At 42.0% G+C, this 19,862-nt stretch overlaps 1 protein-coding gene across 2 annotated transcripts in view; it reads left to right on the forward strand.

Annotated features, from left to right (window-relative positions):
- The window catches only part of PGM1 (phosphoglucomutase 1), a 58,302-nt gene that overhangs the window by 28,140 nt on the left and 10,300 nt on the right, over positions 1-19,862 (forward strand). Inside the window, exons 2-8 of one of the 2 annotated variants that reach the window (XM_027113975.1) lie at positions 726-767; positions 1,497-1,659; positions 2,004-2,150; positions 3,816-3,941; positions 6,286-6,476; positions 7,753-7,907; positions 10,363-10,478. In XM_027113975.1, the coding sequence (XP_026969776.1) occupies positions 726-767; positions 1,497-1,659; positions 2,004-2,150; positions 3,816-3,941; positions 6,286-6,476; positions 7,753-7,907; positions 10,363-10,478 (940 nt within the window). The remainder of the gene's footprint in view (positions 1-725; positions 768-1,496; positions 1,660-2,003; positions 2,151-3,815; positions 3,942-6,285; positions 6,477-7,752; positions 7,908-10,362; positions 10,479-19,862) is intronic. The other variant, XM_027113976.1, reaches the window with a different exon arrangement.

Here is a 19,862-nt window from a genome sequence, read left to right on the forward strand (position 1 = left end):
GAATCCAAGTAAAAGTCAGCGTGCTTGATGGGGAAACACTGTTTCCAGATAACTCCACCAGCCACTCTGGCTAATTAAACTGCCATCTGTAAGCTCCTCTCATCGAAATTATGGAACTGCTCAGCCATAGGCTTTTATTTTCATCAGAACCACACCCGGAAACTGCTGGAAGGGTGAGATGTTACCATTACCACTGTATTGAGTCAGGGAGCTACCACTTCCTGAGGGAGGCAGAACGTAAGAAATATATTAGGATAACAGAAATTGTTCAGAGAGAGACACATGAGAGCCAAGTTGTGCCTGCAATGAAGTGGCTGCCTCCTGAGAGGTGGTTGGTAGTGGAGAGGGTTAATTATAAGGCAGTCGAGCCGTTAGTGACCTGCGGGAAGGTGGCAAAGCTAACAGTCCCAGAAAAACTTCCCCAGGGAATCCAGGTATCTCATTGGCATTTTCAACATTAGAAATGCATCTGCCACCATCAAGTCATTTCTTCAACCATGTTTATCTTGGGTGGGGCAAGAAGAAATAACAACTGGAAAACTTAAAAACATCCTCGTCCCTTCCTTCTTTCAGAGGGGAGAATGGAGGAAGGGCACAAACTCCTTGTTTTTTAAATCTTTTCATGTAGCAGTCACATCTTCTCTAGTCAGAGGAACGGACAGAACTTCTTCCTTCTTTTCCAACTTGCGTCGTGTTGAAACAGATATAAATTACTCTCATTTTAGCAAAGGAGCTGTGCTGATACCATCTGTGAGAGATATGGGAAGGTGAGTTAAGAACGCAACAGAAGTACCACCTGTAGCTCTTTCATGTAGGTGTTCTGGCTGGTTTACCCAGTAACACTCCCAGCATTCCCTGCCTTAGGCCCAGGAAGTAGCTCAGGTACACCCTAACATGGGTAGGTGTGTCCGGCTTTGAGGAACCCCCAAATCCAAGCTTGACTGGAAACATAAATTTATGAGATACATTTTGTAACATTTCTTCATGTAAAGTTTGCCCCTTTTACTTTGTCAGATATTTTAGTTTACAGAAGCCTTGTGTTTGGGTTAGAATTCCTTTAACTAGTTAAATTTATATTCTTTTTCCCAATGTGGATTGAAAGTATGATTATAGTGGATAAAAATGTGGGTTTTCTCACAAATTTTTAATGTATCCAAATTATGAACCTAGTCTGGAAAGGCTGTGTTTTGTTTTCTTGCCAAAGCCTTACAGCGTCCCTGGATCATACACTACAAAGTCCCAAAAAGCTATCTGAAGGAATGGCTTTGTTCAGCAATGCTGATTCTACTTCAGTAATAATATTACTCAACAACAGCAATAAAATACTCTACTTCGATATAATAATACTATTAATCCAAGCTGTTAGATGTTCATTAAAGGACATCTTTTCTTGTCCAGTAGAATATTTCTTTGTCCATCTGGCTGTTCTGGCATTTCTGTGCAGTAGCTCTGGATTTATTAACGTTAAAGTGTGTGTTCTGGATTTCTTCTCCTAGATTGGTCGCCTGGTTATTGGACAGAATGGAATCCTCTCCACCCCTGCTGTATCCTGCATCATTAGAAAGATCAAAGCCATTGGTGGGATCATTCTGACAGCCAGCCACAACCCAGGAGGACCCAATGGAGATTTTGGAATCAAATTCAATATTTCCAATGGAGGTGAGTTTGCTGTCATTTTGAGTATAGCCAATTTTATGTTCTGTAGGACACACTGATGACCAAGGCCCTGGGAGGTCAGGGTTCCCGTTCTGATCCTTAGCAAGGGAGCTTTTTGTTTCCTTTTGGTGAAAATGAGATGCTTCTCATTTTGCTGTACCTGAGTATGAGGAGCCGTGCATGAATGATCATTAACATAATATTTCCTTTTAGAAAATTCCGACACTTTGCTGCTTGAATGGTGGCATGGCAGATGTGCTAGTAAGGAGGAGTTGATGAGCTTTGTGCCCTTTGTATTTCCATGTCAACTGTACAAAATGACCCACTGTTTGCTGTTTGATTTCCAGGTCCTGCCCCGGAAGCAATAACTGATAAAATTTTCCAAATCAGCAAGACAATCGAAGACTATGCAATTTGTCCTGACCTGCATGTAGACCTTGGGGTTCTGGGAAAGCAGCAATTTGACCTGGAAAACAAGTTCAAACCCTTCACAGGCATGTTTACTCTTCTCCTCTGTTGCCCACTCCTAGTTCCAATTTGAGGGATTTGCCTTTCAAGGTTTTAATAACATGGGTCTTTATCTTTGGAAAGATTGTGGTCACCAAGCTTTGCATGCATGAATTAGCAGGTCTGGAAGTCTAGAGACCTGGGCTCTTTGGGCCCTGCTGGGGATCAGCTGTGTGACCTTGGGTGAGTTGTTTCCAAATCTCTCGGCTTCAGTTTCCATACGTATAAAACGAACAGCCTTGAGGAGAAGACCTGTAAGGTCATGTTCATAGCTATCTTTTATTGAGCTTTTATTATGTGCCAAGCTCTTCACATGCATTATCTCATTTTATTCTTACAGTAGCCCTGTGAGGGCAGCACTGTCAGTATTCACTTTTTCCAGATGAGGAAACAAAGGCTGAGAGAGCTTAAGTAACAGGCTCCAGGTCACATAGTCAGTGAGTGGTAAGCCAGGATTCAGACACAGGTGTGAATGATTCCAAAGCCTGGGCTTTGATTTCCTTTTCAGTAAAATCAACTTAGACCATTTTGGGGGCTACATTGAAACTCCCTGTGTAGCAGCTGTGGTAAACATTTTGTTGTTGAATGCCAAGTTTTGACAATAATTGATGGAATAAATGTTTATAAAATTATTCATATTAATAAACGAGGATGAGATGGGTTAGCAATGTGACTTGCAATTCAACTTTGCTCTAACATGTATTCTTTCCTCTGGGCTGCAAGTTTATGGGAGGCATTTTTTTGTTTGAACCTACCCATAAGGAGCTGACAGTTGCATCCCAGCAAAGAGGTAGGGGTGCTTTGGTACATTCTGAAGACATTCTTAGGGTTTAGAAAACACCAGTAGAGAATTTCTTAAACACTTCATGTTTTGAAAATGTTCAGACCCGTGAAAATTCAACAAGAACAATAGTTCTTACATTTGTTTTACTCCTTTAGCAGTGCATGTGAAAAGTGATTCATTAAAAATTATTTTCTCTGGGGCTTCCCTGGTGGCGCAGTGGTTGAGAGTCCGCCTGCCGATGCAGGGGACACGGGTTCGTGCCCCGGTCCGGGAGGATCCCACATGCCGCGGAACGGCTGGGCCCGTGAGCCATGGCTGCTGAGCCTGCGCGTCCGGAGCCTGTGCTCCGCAACGGGAGAGGCCACAACAGTGAGAGGCCTGCGTACCGCAAAAAAAAAATAAAAAAAATTTATTTTCTCTGCTTTTTACTAATATGTCTTGATGGCAAGGGGCCTGGAAAAAGTAAAATAAAGTAAGGTGTTACATTTTCTGTTATTTTTTGACACCAAAATACACTTCTCATGGAGACTGATAGGGAATCAACGTGGCAGCAGAACAGAGTTTAGCATCAGGCAAAACTCTGTCAAAATTCCCCTCTGTGCCCCATCCCAGGTGTGTGGGCAAGTTACTTAATCTTTCAGAACTTGAACTTGCTCATCTATAAAATAGAACTGATAACATTTACCTCTCAGGAAATTTGTTAGCATTGAATAAGAGATCATGTAACGCGGCCCTGGCGCATTGGAGCTGCTCCGTAAATGTCCTTTTAAAATAGCAATTGCACGTTTACAGCAATATGATCATTTCAGAGGAGAATATTTCTAAATGTGTTTAGTTCCTCCATCTTTAATGTTGCTTGTTCTCACAGTGGAAATTGTGGATTCGGTGGAAGCTTATGCTACGATGCTGAGAAGCATCTTTGATTTCAATGCACTGAAAGAACTGCTTTCTGGTCCAAACCGACTAAAGATCCGTATAGACGCCATGCATGGAGGTATGGAGCCATTTGTTTTCTGTTCCCTTCCCTCAAAGACATGAAGCAGCTCTCGACTTTGTGTATTATGATGCTTTAATAAACCTTTTCTTAGAACTCTCTCTGTTGGACGGTTTTTAAACAGTTACGTTGCAGAAATTTCAGAGTAATATTCACGCAGATAAAAATCTAATTGTATGCAGGAAAAATTCCTAATGGTAAGGTAGTGTGAAGGTCAGCGTTTCCACATTAAGCATCAGGTTTTGAGTAACAGGCAACTATTTTTGTGTACTCTCCCTCCCCCTCAGAAGATGCCTTACATTCTTCTTAAATGCCCCCATCTATTTCCGAGCTGGCCTGTGGTTTGCTAGATACGATAAACGTGGTTCTGACCCCACACCCCACTTGCCTGCTCCCACATAAACCTTTACTTAGAAGATGACCAGAGCCGGCTGAGGATTAAATTCAGGAGCAACAGGATGTATGTCTCTCCCTCTTCTTCCTCTGTGGGTTGTGTGGCCAGGTCAGTAGAGAGAACAGCTGTCACCGAACCAGAACCATGAGGTTCTCTTGCATGTAGGGAATTCCTGAGCACTTGAGTTTATTTGTTTTGTAATAATTTACAATTTTAGACTCTTTGAGTCACGGGGATTTTCCCTGGCGTTGGAATCCATCTGCCTGCCTGGTTGTGGAAGACTTTCTGCCTGTGCTTGAACCCTTTCCGTGATGCTGTCAGGGCCTTCTGTTACACTGCAAAACCACAGTTAGAAAACTTCTCCTGGTGGGCTGAAATCTTCTGTCTCTGGAACTTCTCCCACTGGGTCCTAACTTGCCTCTGGAGTCCCATAGAATGAGTCTCCTTCTTGATTCAGACAAAGGCTATTCTGACTTTTCAAAGCATTCAACAGACATGTATTGAGTAGCTACTACATGTATGCTTGGGGGTAGGCAGGGGTTCAGTAGAGACTCTCTTCAAAGAGCTCTGCGATGCTTGGAGAGATGAGGTAGGTAAGAAACCAACCATTTCCAGGCCAGCAAAATGAGGGTTAGGTAGAATTTCAAGTATTCTCCTTGGGGTGTGGAAGAAGGCATAGTTTGACCAAAGGTATCAAGAAAGGTTTCCTGGAAAAAGTGGCAACCAACTCATCTTTTATGAAAGAAAGACGTAGGGTGGTGGAGAGTCAAGTGATGGTCATTCCCAGCTGAGGCAGTTGGCTGTAGCAAATGCATGAAAGCTTAAAGATAGAAGTCACGTTAGGGGAATGAGCAGAAGCCTGGGCTGGCTTGAGGACGGAGCCTGTGATGAGGTATTTGCTGGTCGCTGCTGGTCATGAAGCTGACCTCTTTCTCCAGGCCTTTAAGTTGTTCCTCGAAAGCCTCAGTTGCTATACCCCTCACAGCCCTGGCTGCCTCGGCCTCATTCTGTGGTGTGTCAGTAACCTCCTTAACGGGAGGCCCCTAATGGGAGACACGTATTCTATACTGTTCTGACCTCTGTCGCATATATTGGTGTCGGTACCTTCCTTGGTGAAAAAACATTCTCAGCATTTTAGAGATGAACATTCTTGTTCGTTACACTAAGTATCACTGTAAAGTATGTGACTGGTTTTTCCTGTTGTTCATTGTTACTGTTTTTTGTTTGTTTGTCTGTATTCTTTTGATCAGTTTTTCGGATAGCTTGATAGAGGAGAAGGATTAGGGCTCTGAATCCTAGCTCCCACTCCTACTATCTGTGTAAGTCTGGGCAAATAGCTTCCTCTCAGAACCTCAGTTTTCTTATCTATAAATTGGAGGAAATAATCGTAATACAAAATTTATAAAATGTGTGCTGGTACTGTTCTCAGTGCCTCATATCTATTAACTCATTTAATTCTCACATCAACTATTATTATCCTCACTTTGCAGGTGGGGTAGACGGAGGCACAGCAAAGAGATTACGTAGCTTTCCCCAAATGACACAGCCAATAATTGGCAGAGCTGAGATTTGAACCCAGACACTCTGATTCCAGAGTCCAGGTTCTTAAGGACTATGCTGTACCACCTCATGGGCCTTTTTTGAAGGACTGAGTGAGAAAACAGTTGAGAAGCACCTGGCACAGGTGTGTAGCAGGGCCTTCATAATGGTTCGCTCCCTTCCCTTCCCCCACTCTTTCCTTCAACAAATGGCCTCACCCTTTCCAACCTAATCTCTCAATATTCCTGTTTGTAGGACTTTCTACTCCAGACTTATCTCCCCACAAGCCCTTGAATACAGTTTGCATGTTCTCTTTGCCATTCTCCCTAGAACACCTGCACCTTATGTAGTAAGTCCTCACCTCCCGTAGTAAGTTTTATTTTCTGGTTCTTTATTTCACGCTCTGCATAGTTGTGGGACCGTATGTGAAGAAGATCCTCTGTGAAGAGCTCGGAGCCCCCGCAAACTCAGCAGTTAACTGTGTTCCCCTGGAGGACTTCGGAGGCCACCACCCTGACCCCAACCTCACCTATGCCGCTGACCTGGTGGAGACTATGAAGACAGGAGAGCATGATTTTGGGGCTGCCTTTGATGGAGATGGGGTGGGTACGAGTGTTTTTAAGTGAACTCTGATGCAGGGCAGGCCTGATCCTAAAGACGGGGGAAAAAGCAGACTGCTTCTACCAGGCCCTGTGGGCCTAGGAGTGCCAGTCAACCTCCTTCATTGCACCTGGAGTCAGGGCTCAGTTATTAGAAGACCCTCTTGAACAGAATGAGTCCTTGAAATGGAACCCATGTGTTTAATGTCTGCTAAGAGGGGCAGGGTCATTGGGGCCTGGTTATGATGTCATGACTGGTGCTTCATGAACTAGTTGGGTTCTAGGTGCCTGTCCTGAGGTAGGTTTTTGCTCTAAACGAGCAGCTAGCTACTTAATCTCTGGCAAGGGTCTTGGCCTTATAATATACCCACCCGTTCATTCACATTAGCTGAAAGATGAAACTATAATGAGAGAATTCGCATTTTATTCTTTAGCTACAATTAATATTTTAAATGAACGCGCACTTTTATTTACATTGGTGAGTACATGACAGACGAGGAGGGAAACTGTCTTAGGTTTGTATACTTGGTATCTCAGAGATAGTAAACACTACACATATTTACTTAGTCGAAAATATATTTTGGTGGTTGCTATTATTCTTTAACATCATCTAGAATTCATTGTTTCCTAAAAATAGATATTCCAATATCAAAATTTGGAGAAATTAGAAGGGTCCCTAGCAGACATCATTTGCAATGCATCTTTCTGTGGCAGTGCATGATGGGAGTTTTCCCCTCCATACTCTCAGTTACTTGAGTACTTCTGGTATGTCAGGCACCAGGAGAGCAGTGAGGTGGCAGCATGTTCTGTTGAGTCCTGCACCACATGGAGGGCCCAAGATTTAGAAGCCTTTCCTTGAGGGAATCTGCTTTGTTCCTTGAAGGATGCCTGGTAGACCTACCAGACTCTAAAGAGCCCATATTTCCTCTCATTGTGATCTCTCCTCTCTTTTGGGAGAGAAAAGAGGTGATTAGTTCCAGAGTTTGGAAAAGGTCAGGGAGGTTACAGTCAGCTGGCCTCTGGAGGGAGAACAGAGGATTCGGCCCAGAAGGAGTTTGTGCCTGCACTTTAATTTAAAACAGTTTTAGCTCTTCGGCACGGAGGTGCCACTGGCCCAGTGGTACTGTACAGATCCATTAGGAATAAAATCCAGTGTTTAGAAGCCAGTATGAATAAATGTATCATAGTTTTAAATTTTATAAAACCTCCATGTAAGATAGTTTGGTTTCTTCAGCACTTTGATTAAAAGATCTTCCTTTGAATTCCCCTTCTTCCAAAGGATCGAAACATGATTCTGGGCAAGCATGGGTTCTTTGTGAACCCTTCAGACTCTGTGGCTGTCATTGCTGCCAACATCTTCAGCATTCCATATTTCCAGCAAACCGGGGTCCGCGGCTTTGCACGCAGCATGCCCACCAGTGGTGCCCTGGACCGGTACGTCTCTCCATTCCCTTGGCTCCCGCCAGGCCCTTCACAATGCTGGGAACATCCTTCTTCCCTTTTCAGCTAGGGCATCTGATGCATAGTATGTGCTATGGAAGTGTTTATTTTATGAAGGAATGGATGAACTTTTTTCTGGATTGGTTGTCTCCCCTCTGTGCTCCCTTAGCACCCTGCATTTCTTCCATCCTGGCACTTACCACACTGTGTGCTGATAGCCTGTTTACTTGACTATCTGCCCTGTAAGACTAGAAACTTCTACAGAGAAAAGAATGTCTTATTCACTGTCCTAAACTCTTCCTGATCATGGTGTGCCTCACACACACACACACACACATCATTTTTAAAAATGAATGATTGAATGTTAATGAATAAATGAATGGATAGAACTTCGTTGTAGTCAAGACATCATTCTAGAGACTCACTTTCCCTTAGCAGTGTACACAGAGTTTGGATGAAAGAGCAGTTGGATGTAAGATCAGTGTTTCAGCAGAACTTTCAAAAAACATCCCTCATCCAGCCCCCATCAGATGCCCATACACACACAAGCATAGTAAATGTTCATTTGTCCAAAATCTGAGTAAACGTAAAGCTAGAATAGTTAAAAAAAAGTGCATTCAGTTTTTGAGAAAGGCGGTACCAGTGACAGTAAACAGTTGATATCTCTGACTTGCTTATTTATTGATCGATTGTATTTCATCTCACTTGCAAAGGCTTTAGGGTAGCTTACGGGATCACATCTAAAACATCTGAAAAATATAAGTTATAAATGAGGACCCACCAGGGAGAGTATTAACTAGACCATGTTAGGTGTCCAATAAATGTTTCCTGAATGAATAGATAAAGAACAAGTGAATGAATAAAAGGTCGAGGCCAGGGAGGAAAGCAGAATGTATGTATCTAGGTGCTTACAATCATAATTAATATTAATTGAACATTACCTTATGCTAGACACTAGATATGTTTTAAGTCATTTAATTCTCAGACCAACCCCATGAAGTAAATGCTATATTTAACTCCTCTTTACAGGTGGGAAAACAAAAGAACAAAGAAATTAACTAATTTGCCCAAGGTCACCCAGCTAGTCAATGATGGAGCAGAATTTGAACCCAGAACCTTTGCTCCCAACCACTGAGCTATACAGTAGTTTTCTATTTCATGTGTGTGTGTGTGTGTGTGTGTGTGTGTGTGTGTGTGTGTGTTATAGAACTAGTGCTGACTTCAGCTAACAAAGTAGTGGCTAATATTCATATAGTAGTTTGTAGTTGACACAGCGCCTTTTTACATTCACCATCTCAATTGATCCTCATAGCAGTCCTTATTTTAAAGAGGAGGAAACCAAAAGAGTAGTTAGCAGTCTTGCCCGGGACCCCACAGCTACATCAGAGCTAGAATTAGAACCTGGTACTTCTGCCTTCACATCCTCCATCCGAAGTCGTGAGCCGGTGTGTGGCCACGCTCTTGTACATTAGACTGGTCAGGTCCTGAAATACCTTCTGTGTAATCCAAAACAGTTTAATTCCAAGTTCTGAAAAAATTGATAATCCACATATAGAATCACAATGGAAAATACCTCATTACCCAGAAAAAAGTTCATTGTACTTTCACAGGTTTCAAAATCGTAGATCTAATTTTCCTCAAATATTAGAATTGAAATATGATATTGTGTTGCTAGTGATAAGACAAGCATTTTGGAAAGCAAATCTCACTAAAAGAGTAAATGAATTGTAGGTAACTTTTCCTGTTCAAGGGCAAGGGTTTAAAAAAACAGTCACTCAAAGGTTTCAAATAGGCTAAGGATAATATAGGGAGAGGTAAAAGATATATTGGGGGGGACAGGGGACCATGCATCAGTGTGGGTGCAGCTGGTGCACACGGGAGACTGCACTGGGCACTGTCCTTGGGGGGCCTTCCAGGGAAATGAAAGGAGCACTGACTGGGCAGCTGGATAGCAGGCATTGGCCATCCTGGCCGTGTGACCTCGGGCTGATCACATAACATTCTGGGTCCTGTTTCCTTCTCAGTAAAATACTGACCTCCCGGACCCAATATTCTATGTCTCTATGACTATAGGTGCATCAAAACATCACTCTTTTATTCACTATGGAATGGTTATAAATATTGTCTGTATCCAAAACATGTGGGTTTAAATGGCCCCCCAAACAGCCTTGCCCATTTTGCCACTGTTGCTTCTTCTAAAATGTTAAACTCAGTGACCTGAATTAATTCTTTCTTCGTCCCCTTTTCCCCCCCCTCCGCTGACTCCACATATAATAGCACATTGTGTGCAAGTTTTCTCATATGATTTTTCACCAATCTTAGAATTCTGTGTACCTCTGAGGAATACTAAACGGGACCCTTGATACAATAATGGTTGCTGTTTTCCATCCCTCACATGGCTGTGCTAGCAGTCCTGCTGTGATGTAACTTTGATTTCATGCCTTTGAAGGGTGGCTAATGCTACAAAGATCACTTTGTATGAAACCCCAACTGGCTGGAAGTTTTTTGGGAATCTGATGGATGCAAGCAGACTGTCCCTTTGTGGGGAGGAGAGCTTCGGGACCGGTAAGTGTGCAGTCCTGAGCCACCGATTTCTTTCCTGTAAATGCTATTTGCAGTGAAAGAAAGCTTAGACTGCTAAAGGCAGCACTGAAATAGCAACAGTAGCTGATGTGTCCTAAATCAAGATACAGCTTATTTATAACAACTCTGATGGAGTGTACACATTTGAAAAGCAATGAGCACGTTCTGCCAGGGAGGGCTAATTTTACTTTCAGAGGATCACATCTACTGAGGCAGGAAGTTTGATCCTTGAGTCTGTGGAGATTAAACAGTGATAAACACATTTTTCTTCCCTCGGTGGTCAAGGAAACCTTTATAAATGTTTTCATTTCTAAGAAGAAATATGGTGGAGTGAGTCAGTTTCTTGTTTTTATTTAAGAGAAGGTTTCACCACAGCAGTACATCTTCCTCTTTAATAGGCACACATTTTCCTTAGCAACAGGTTGTGATTTATTAAGGTTAAGTGGAGGGAGACCATTAGGGTGGAACTAAGTTGCTAGGTGATCAAGAAGTTGACGACAAGGATCTATATGTAAATTGTGGTATGATGAAAGAGTAGAACATGGTACGCTTTGGGAGATGTCCCAAGACCCCTAGATCCCACTTTCTATGCTCTCTCTCCTCTTCTATGTCTGTCCAATAACGACCTGAATTCCCACCTCCATGACCTTTCCTGTAACCCATCCTACATCAGTCTCTTTCTTTTCTAAACATTCATTCAGGCGTGTGGCCCTTTCCCTCGTGTTGTCTCCAGCAGCCAGGTTACAAGGTACTTCAGTGGCCCTACTTCCTCTCCTCCTATTTCCTCTACCCAATATTTTGAAGTAAAAGGACCCGTCTTCTGGGTCCTTCAGTACTATTCTTCCATCCTTTAGCAAAGAAAAGGTCAAAATCTAGCATTCTATCAGCCTTGCCATTAAGTTGCAAGTCATGCTAATTAAACAGAATAGAATGCTGATTTCTTTTCCTACAAGTCCTAGGGCAGGGTGGGTAGAATGAGCTGGTAAATTTGAGACACCCATTGACAAAACTCTAAGCAGTTTAATATCCTTGAGGGAGTGGCAATACTTCTTGGTAATGAATTGGCTTGATGGAATCGGAGAGTATTAAGAAAGATGGATGAGTCTGGGGGGTTGAACAATGTCTACAAAAAAGGCTACATGGTTTCCCAAGGTTCTAGGTCTTTGGTAAGAGGTAACAAGTCTACTGCTTAGTCCTTTCCTACCTCATAAAGTATGGATGGTGCCATGTTACTCCATGGGATACTAGATGAATACCCAATGGGCCTATGAGGTGGTCTTCTCCCATGAAATCTCCTCAGTGTTATCCAGTGCAGACTTGGTGTCAATAATTCTTCCCTATGGATGAAGCTGTCTTTGAAGGCAGGCACCGTGTCTAAACCTTTGGTTTCCTGACCCCATGTACCTATTTCAGTGCTGAGCCTAGCGAAAAGAGAAAAGTCTAGAACAGGTCTTTCCAGGGTGTTTGGATGTGTGGAAAGATACTAGTTCCATGAAAGAGTTCTGAGTTCAATACAGATTGGGAAACTTGGAATATACCTTTCTGTCTTGGATATTCATGATGATGTTATCATTTGAAGATTCCAAAACATTCTGCTATAAGGAATCCTGTTTGTACAGTTTTACCTAAGCATAGTTAACTGCGATATCTCTTTTTTGTGGTATATCTAGTAACGTATTGCCCCACAGACCCATGTGGGTAGGCATTGGTCAAGGTGGGTCAGAGTCTTAGCTGCTCCTCCCTCGCATGACAGGCCTTCAAGATGCCAGAGGGCAGTTCTCAGGTCTTCTCTTCTCTGGCCACCCATCCCTAGTCCTCCAGTCATCCCCCACTTCACGTTGGTTATATACCCAGCATGAGTTTCTTGATGCTTCTCTGTTCACCAATGCCATTTGAAGAAGATCGTGTCTAGAACTGAGCCCAAATCCTCCACGATTGACCTGACGAGTAAAGAGTAGATGGGATGACTATTTCTAGAAAACTAGACCCTGTAGTTTTCTTGATGTAACTTTCATTTATGTTAGCTTTTAGGACATTTCATAATACTGTTTAGCCCATGTCATGTTGTAGGTAATTAAACCCCCTTAAGCTTTTACTTAGGAACATTGGCCAAGGAAAGTCCCCATGTTACGTTTGTGGAACTGATTTCTTTGAATCCAAGTATTAGATTTTAAATTATTTCTTGTTAAAGCTTGTTCTTATTTGTTTACTTATTAACCCACTCATCAAATACTAAGTACCAACCATGGTTTTATCTTCCCTTTGATATCTTTTATATCAAAAGAGAGAATTCATCATAAGAACAATCCACAAACTCATTCTCTCTCTCTCTGAAAAAAAGACAATTGTTCTGCAATATTTCTGAGATAAGCATTTAAAACACCAGGCTGCATAGCCATGGGTCTCCACTGCTAAGTGAGTGCAGCTGAACTTATTTAACTGAACTTCTGATCTCCTTATTTATAGAGGAGTTAATTTCCACCTACTATGTCCCTTGTTGGCAGATGCTTCCAGCGGTTCCTTTACAGAGCTTCTCTGTAAAGGAGAAGTGATTCTACAAGCTTTGAAATATTTAAATTCTGTAGCTTAATTGAGTACAGGGTCATTTATGTGTGTATTTTTCTAGGCAAGAGCAGAGGCAATTTCTCAGGAAAGCCTTCCTAACCTCCCAGAGTGGGTCCAATCCCCTTATTATTGGACTTCATGGCACCACATACTTCTTCCTTGCACGTATTACAGCTGTAACTTTACAATTATTTATGATTACTTGAATAACGTCTGTTGGTTCCACTAGATTGTAAGTTCCATGAGGACAGGAGTCACATCTGTCTTGTTCTCCGTCATATCCCCAGAGCCTCCTATAAATCCCAGAATGGACCAGGTGCTCAGCAAACACTTGTTGAATGAATGGGAGAACACGCTCTTTACTTGGCAGCCTCCATTCAGACCAACAGAATCCTGCTGTTGGAAAGGAAAGAACTTTAAACGTTATCCGACATAATTTTCTGTGTGTTGCTGGAGTCATAAATAACCAGTCAGTGCTCTTCTGCTTAAACACCCACCTCCGTGAGAATGCCCACCTCACCTCTGGCTGCAGTCTGGGACTCTTGTGGGGACTCAGCATCATTCCCTCTCCATAGTCCAGAGCTGAGGACCCAAGGTCTTTGTGAGACGAGATGACCTTTCATGAAAGAAAAGGAGAAGTTTACTGGCAAAGAGGTGCATAGGAGTCAGACTTCAGAACTGGCTCGCCAAATAAAACAAACCACTAGCATTTGAAAGCACAAGCCATAATATGACTCTTACCAGGTATACGTTAGTCTGTTCCTGGTGGAGAAACAGCGACTGTCTAACATGATTACTGTAGCCACCAAGGCTATGACGCTTCCTCAGACATCAGCATTACAAATGCCAGGGATAAAGGTGTTTTTTTTTTTTTTTTTTTTTTTTTTGGTGGTACGCGGGCCTCTCACTGCTGGGGCCTCTCCCGTTGCAGAGCACAGGCTCCTGACGCGCAGGCTCAGAGGCCATGGCTCACGGGCCCAGCCGCTCCGTGGCATGTGGGATCTTCCCGGACCAGGGCACGAACCTGTGTCCCCTGCATCGGCAGGCGGACCCCCAACCACTGCGCCACCAGGGAAGCCCGATAAAGGTGTTTTTGTTAGGGCACCAGAACTAGACAGGGTGAACCTGCTGTTTTTGGTTGATCTCATGGAGCAGTTACTTGCCCCCCTAACTGTGGATGCTGATGCACGTGTTCATGCACAAGGGTGGAGGGAAACCTTGAATTCTTGGGAAACTGGGAAGGAAATAGAAAGTGAAGTCACTGAATAGAATAGAATGTCACTGCTTTTTAAACTCTTCCTTGGGAAAAGTGGGGGGTCCTGGGAAAGAGGGATGGGAAACCAGGTTGAGGATTAATTTGGTATCATGTAGAAATATGCCAGTAAATTCTGATCTGGTTGGGTCCAAAGGTTAGCAATATTTTCCCCCCATCCCATCTTGAAAAGGTCCTAGTGATGATATATTATATAGGAGTGATATCTTGAAGAAGTACAGCATTCATGCTTTGCAGATTTCTTTTAATTTTAATTTCTTATGAAAAGTCCTTCACATTTATACCTCTTTTCATCAACTCATTCCTCAAATGTTTATTGAGCTTTGACTGTAACCCAGATACTGAATTAGGTTCTGGGAACACAGTGTTAAGCATAACCTCCCTGTGGAGGACTCCGTGGAGGCCACATTTGGGGAAGGAAATCGGACCCCGGCCAGGCTCTTACAAGTATAATAGAAAGTGATAGAAACTGAAGTACAGGATGCTCTGTGAACTGTATAGTCAGGGCGCCTAACCTGGTTCTGTGGTGTAGGGGATTAGATGTCCTATCTACTTCTCTGCCTGCCCTGATTTGCATACCTACTGAGTACATTTTCCTGTAGGTAAAGCCCCCGCAGGAAGGTTAGAGCATCCCATCTCTGGAAATTTCCCAGGCAGAACACCCCAGTAGAACTAGGCTGATACCCTAATTATAACTAATTCAGTTAAACTGTTACCTGCATGTCTGTCTCCCTCATCTGTACATCTGTGCTCTTCTGTGAGGGCAGGGAACGTATCTTATTCATCTTAGTATTTTCTCATATACTTGGAACATGGTAGGCACTGATTCAAATTTGTTGAGTATCAAATGGAATTTGGGTTAAGACACGTTTCCCTCCTGTCAGGCGCTTACCAATTTCCTCCAAAGGAAACAAAGTTCCAGGGGCAGTCATGAAGCAGCGCAGGATGAACTGATAAATGGAAAGTTTGGGGGTTACTGAGGAGGAGCCCCCTTGAAGGCCGGCGTGGTCTGGAAAAGGCTTCCTGAGGAGCTTATCTGCCCTTTCACAGGGAAGTCATTTGTGCAGTGGAAGCCAAAGAGGACAGCACTGTGGACAGAGCAGGTCTGCTGGACCTCCCAGCCAGTCAGCTGAGGTCTGGGCATTCTCTGGGCAAGCCTGTATTGAGAGCTGACTGCACACCAGGCATGAGCTGGGGATACAATTCTTGGCGTAGGTTGGGGTAAGAGCAGACAGGATGTGATAGAATAGGGGTAAGGACAGAGGGTAACAAGTAAGGCATCCTAGATAAGGAGGAAGTTGAAAGTAGTTGCAGGAGATGTTGGCCAGGCTAATAGGTATATGTGGGGTGGACATTTCCAGGCATGTTTAGGAGATTGAAGGAGAGAAAGAGAGAGAGGCAGAGAGACAGAGGCAGACAGATGGATGCTAGGGTTTTCAGAGAACTCTGTGGAGCTCTTTTTCTGCTGCCGTGGTCCATCCACAGGCCTTGGCCTGGCAGAGGCAGGAGCCCGGGCACTCCTGAGATGCTCGTACTGGTAAATGAAACCTAATCCCCAAACTATTGGCTCTTGGCTCCCTGAACAAAGGTTGACATTTTTCTTGGCTGAGACCAGAGTGTGCCCTGACTGAGCAGTTTATACATATCACAAGGTGCTGATTAAGTCAAAGTCAAGTGACAGGTGTTTGGAGATGCTGAAAGGGCAGAATCCCCATAGGCTTAGTTGGTCCCTGACCTGGACTAAGTATGAAAAGACCTGAGGCGAAACTCCTGTCAGCTGGGATCAGTGGTGCTTGCTGACAGTTTTCCCTTTCCTTACACTTCAGTGGGATTGGCTTTTTTTTTTTTAATTAAAAAAATGATACCAGTAATTCACATTCATAACTGGAAAAAATTAGATAAGGAAGAAGAGAAAAGCACTGTAATCACACTGCCCAGAAAAAAAGAACATATTGGGTTATATTCCATTTTCTTTCCCATTATGTAGAGTTAAGGGACGTTATTTTTTTATTTTATTTTATTTTTATTTTTTTATCAAGCACCATACCTTCTGAAATTTCTATTCTACCTAATTCAGATTTCTCTGATTCTATATTCTTTTTTTTTTTTTACATCTTATTGGAGTATAATTGCTTTACAATGGTGTGCCAGTTTCTGCTTCACAACAAAGTGAATCAGTTATACATATACATATGTTTCCATATCTCTTCCCTCTTGCGTCTCCCTCCCCCCCCACCCCACCCCCATCCCACCCCTCTAGGTGGTCACAAAGCACAGAGCTGATCTCCCTGTGCTATGTGGCTGCTTCCCACTAGCTATCCATTCCACACTTGGTAGTGTATATATGTCCATGCCACCCTCCCGCCCTGTCACAGCTTACCCTTCCCCCTCCCCATAACCCCAAGTCCATTCCCCAGCAGGTCCGCGTCTCCATTCCCGTCCTACCCCCAGGTTCTTCATGACATTTTTTTCTTTTTTTTGTTAAATTCCATATATATATGTTAGTATATGGTATTTGTCTTTCTCTTTCTGACTTACTTCACTCTGTATGACAGACTCTAGGTCCATCCACCTCACTACAAATAACTCAATTTCATTTCTTTTTATGGCTGAGTAATATTCCATTGTATATATGTGCCACATCTTCTTTATCCATTCATCCAATGATGGACACTTAGGTTGTTTCCATCTCTGGGCTATTGTAAATAGAGCTGCAATGAACATTTTGGTACATGACTCTTTGAATTATGGTTTTCTCAGGGTATATGCCCAGTAGTGGGATTGCTGGGTCATATGGTAGTTCTATTTGTAGTTTTTTAAGGAACCTCCATACTGTTCTCCATAGTGGCTGAACCAATTCACATTCCCACCAGCAGTGCAAGAGTGTTCCCTTTTCTCCACACCCTCTCCAGCATTTATTGTTTCTAGATTTTTTGATGATGGCCATTCTGACTGGTGTGAGATGATATCTCATTGTAGTTTTGATTTGCATTTCTCTAATGATTAATGATGTTGAGCATTCTTTCATGTGTTTGTTGGCAGTCTGTATATCTTCTTTGGAGAAATGTCTGTTTAGGTCTTCTGCCCATTTTTGGATTGGGTTGTTTGTTTTTTTGTTATTGAGCTGCAAGGGACGTTATTTTTGAAAGCTTAATGAGGTAGTAGAGAATGTTAATTTTCCCTAAAAGTTTTTTTATTTTCCCTTATTAATAATGGTATCTTGCATTTATATTGTACTTAACAATTTATAAACTATTTCTACTCTCTATCGCAGTAAAGTCTTAAAATTGTGTGAGAAAGGTGGCATCATCCCCATTTTACAGTTGAAGAAACTGAGGCTTGGAAAAGTTAAGTAACTTGTCCAAATTCAAGCAGCTTATAATTAAGTTTCAGATTCAGGTTTTCTGACTCTTAAGCATAAAACATTTTCCATTGAACAACAATTGCTACAACTGCAAAAACAACAGTAGCTTGAGAAACACATACACACACCATTGCCTTTTTTCACTACTAACTTGTCATCATTCATTAGAACTCTAAAGAAAATGAAACTTACCCAGACTTCCTGAGTATTAGAGTTACCTAGAGTTTTGATACATCCAAGGTGATTAGTGAAATTAATGAGAATTTTCAAAGAGACTGGGGATTGTGTAAATGGAATAGAATATTTATTTATATTATCCAAGGCAGATGATTTGTTTATAATATTAGGTGTGTGATTTAGTTATCTCCAAGTAACTTGGTCAGAGTTGGGTGAGATTTTTAGATTTTATTGTCATTTCTACATAAAGGAAAAAGCCAGTTCATTACTTAGAATAGGAAAAGCACAAAGGAACACTGCCTCCTATGCTTTCAGTCTAGCCACCTCCCTTCCGCCTCTCTGCACCCCACCCCCAAGAAAAAAGAAAAGAAAAAGGAAGGAAGGACAGGAAAAAAAAACCAAACCTAGGGGTTCACAGATGAATAATTCCAAGCTGTACACTTCTGTCATGAATTCTCAGTATACTGGGGAAGCTGCTAGGACCTTACTGCTCAGGGTAAACTATTGCCAAAACATATCATCATTTGCAAAAGCTGTAGGAGCCAGAGAGCTAACTTTCTGTTCCTTGAAATAGCACTAAAGGCAAATAAAAGTCCATAGCTAATAAAATTAGGTTAACATTTCTTCAATTTGTTATATAAAGTGCTAAAAGTATTGCCTGATATTTCTAGTTTGTCAGCATCCAGGTTTTGAGAACTGCTGTTTCTAAAAGTAGTGTCTTACTGAAGAGGGACTCTTTTGGGGGAAAAAGTTGCATATTTTTATGAACCAAAAAGAGAAAGAGAAGATGTTGGAGTAGAATATTAATTGATTAATTCATTTATGAACTCCTTCACAATTAGTTATTTAATATATTCCATGTGCTATGCTAGCCACCAGACTAAGTTACAAAGATATAAGAGATGCCTCCAAGACATACCTGGACAGTGGGGTAAAAGGCTCATAAATAGATGGCCGAGGCTCAAGGAGTATGGCGCCGCACCACATGTTTTGAGCAGTTGCTATACGAGAAGAACAAGTAGCTCATCACTGTCCAGGGAAGCTGGGAGCTAGTCTCAGATAGGAGAGGATATTTGAGCTGGGTCAAAAAGGATGAAGAGAGGAAGGAAACAAACTTACCTCATGCCTCATCGCCAGCATTGTGCTAGACACTCTCACAGTTGTAAGGAGAATAAGACCCAGTGGGAAGTCAAGAAGGACAGAGAGGTACATAAAAAAGTTCAAGGCATGATAACATGCAAAACATTATTGGAGGGATTGTATCGAGTCCTATTCAAAAATCAGAAAGTAAAGCTCAATATCGTCCGCTCTTTTTAGAATAAGGAAGTTAAAGGCAAAAAAATGAGAGTTCTGTTCCCCATCAGGCTCTTGGGAAAGGGTCTCCATGCATATAAGCACATCCAAAGGAGCCAATTTGTTATTTTTGATAAAGAGTTTAGCAAGGACCTTAGCAGGAGACAGATGTGCCAGAGTTTATTTAACCAAACCCCTTTTGGTTAAAGAAAGATATCCTAGAATTGGAGGAGGATCCAGGAGGATCCACAAGTAGGTCCATTTTTAAGCCTTTCATGCTTTTTGCCAAATTGCTCTCTGGAAGGACTGTACCCCTCCCAGCAGCAGCATGTTGGAATCCCATTTCCCTTATGCCTCCCCTGATGCTAGGTGTTCTCATTTTTAAATCTATGGCCATTTGTCAAACAAGCAGCAGTTTCTTATTGTGATTTTAACTTTAATTTGTCTTCTTAAAAATACAGCTTTTTATTATGTAAATTGGGTACCTATATTTATTCTTCGATGAATTGCCTATTTATATCCTTGGCCTGTTTTTCTATCAAGATTTTACTTTTTTCTTATTAATATATAAGAACTTTTTCTATATTGAGTGTTTTAAATATCTACTGTATATTGCAAATGTGTATTTTTTTTTTTTAAGTTTACCAATGGCCTTTTAATTTTTTTTTTTTTTTTTTTTTTTTTTTTTTTTTTT

Source organism: Aethalodelphis obliquidens, unplaced genomic scaffold (genome assembly GCF_003676395.1).
Source record: "Aethalodelphis obliquidens isolate GAN/ISIS:26980383/991018 unplaced genomic scaffold, ASM367639v1 scaffold13, whole genome shotgun sequence".
Taxonomy (NCBI): Eukaryota; Metazoa; Chordata; class Mammalia; order Artiodactyla; family Delphinidae; genus Aethalodelphis; species Aethalodelphis obliquidens.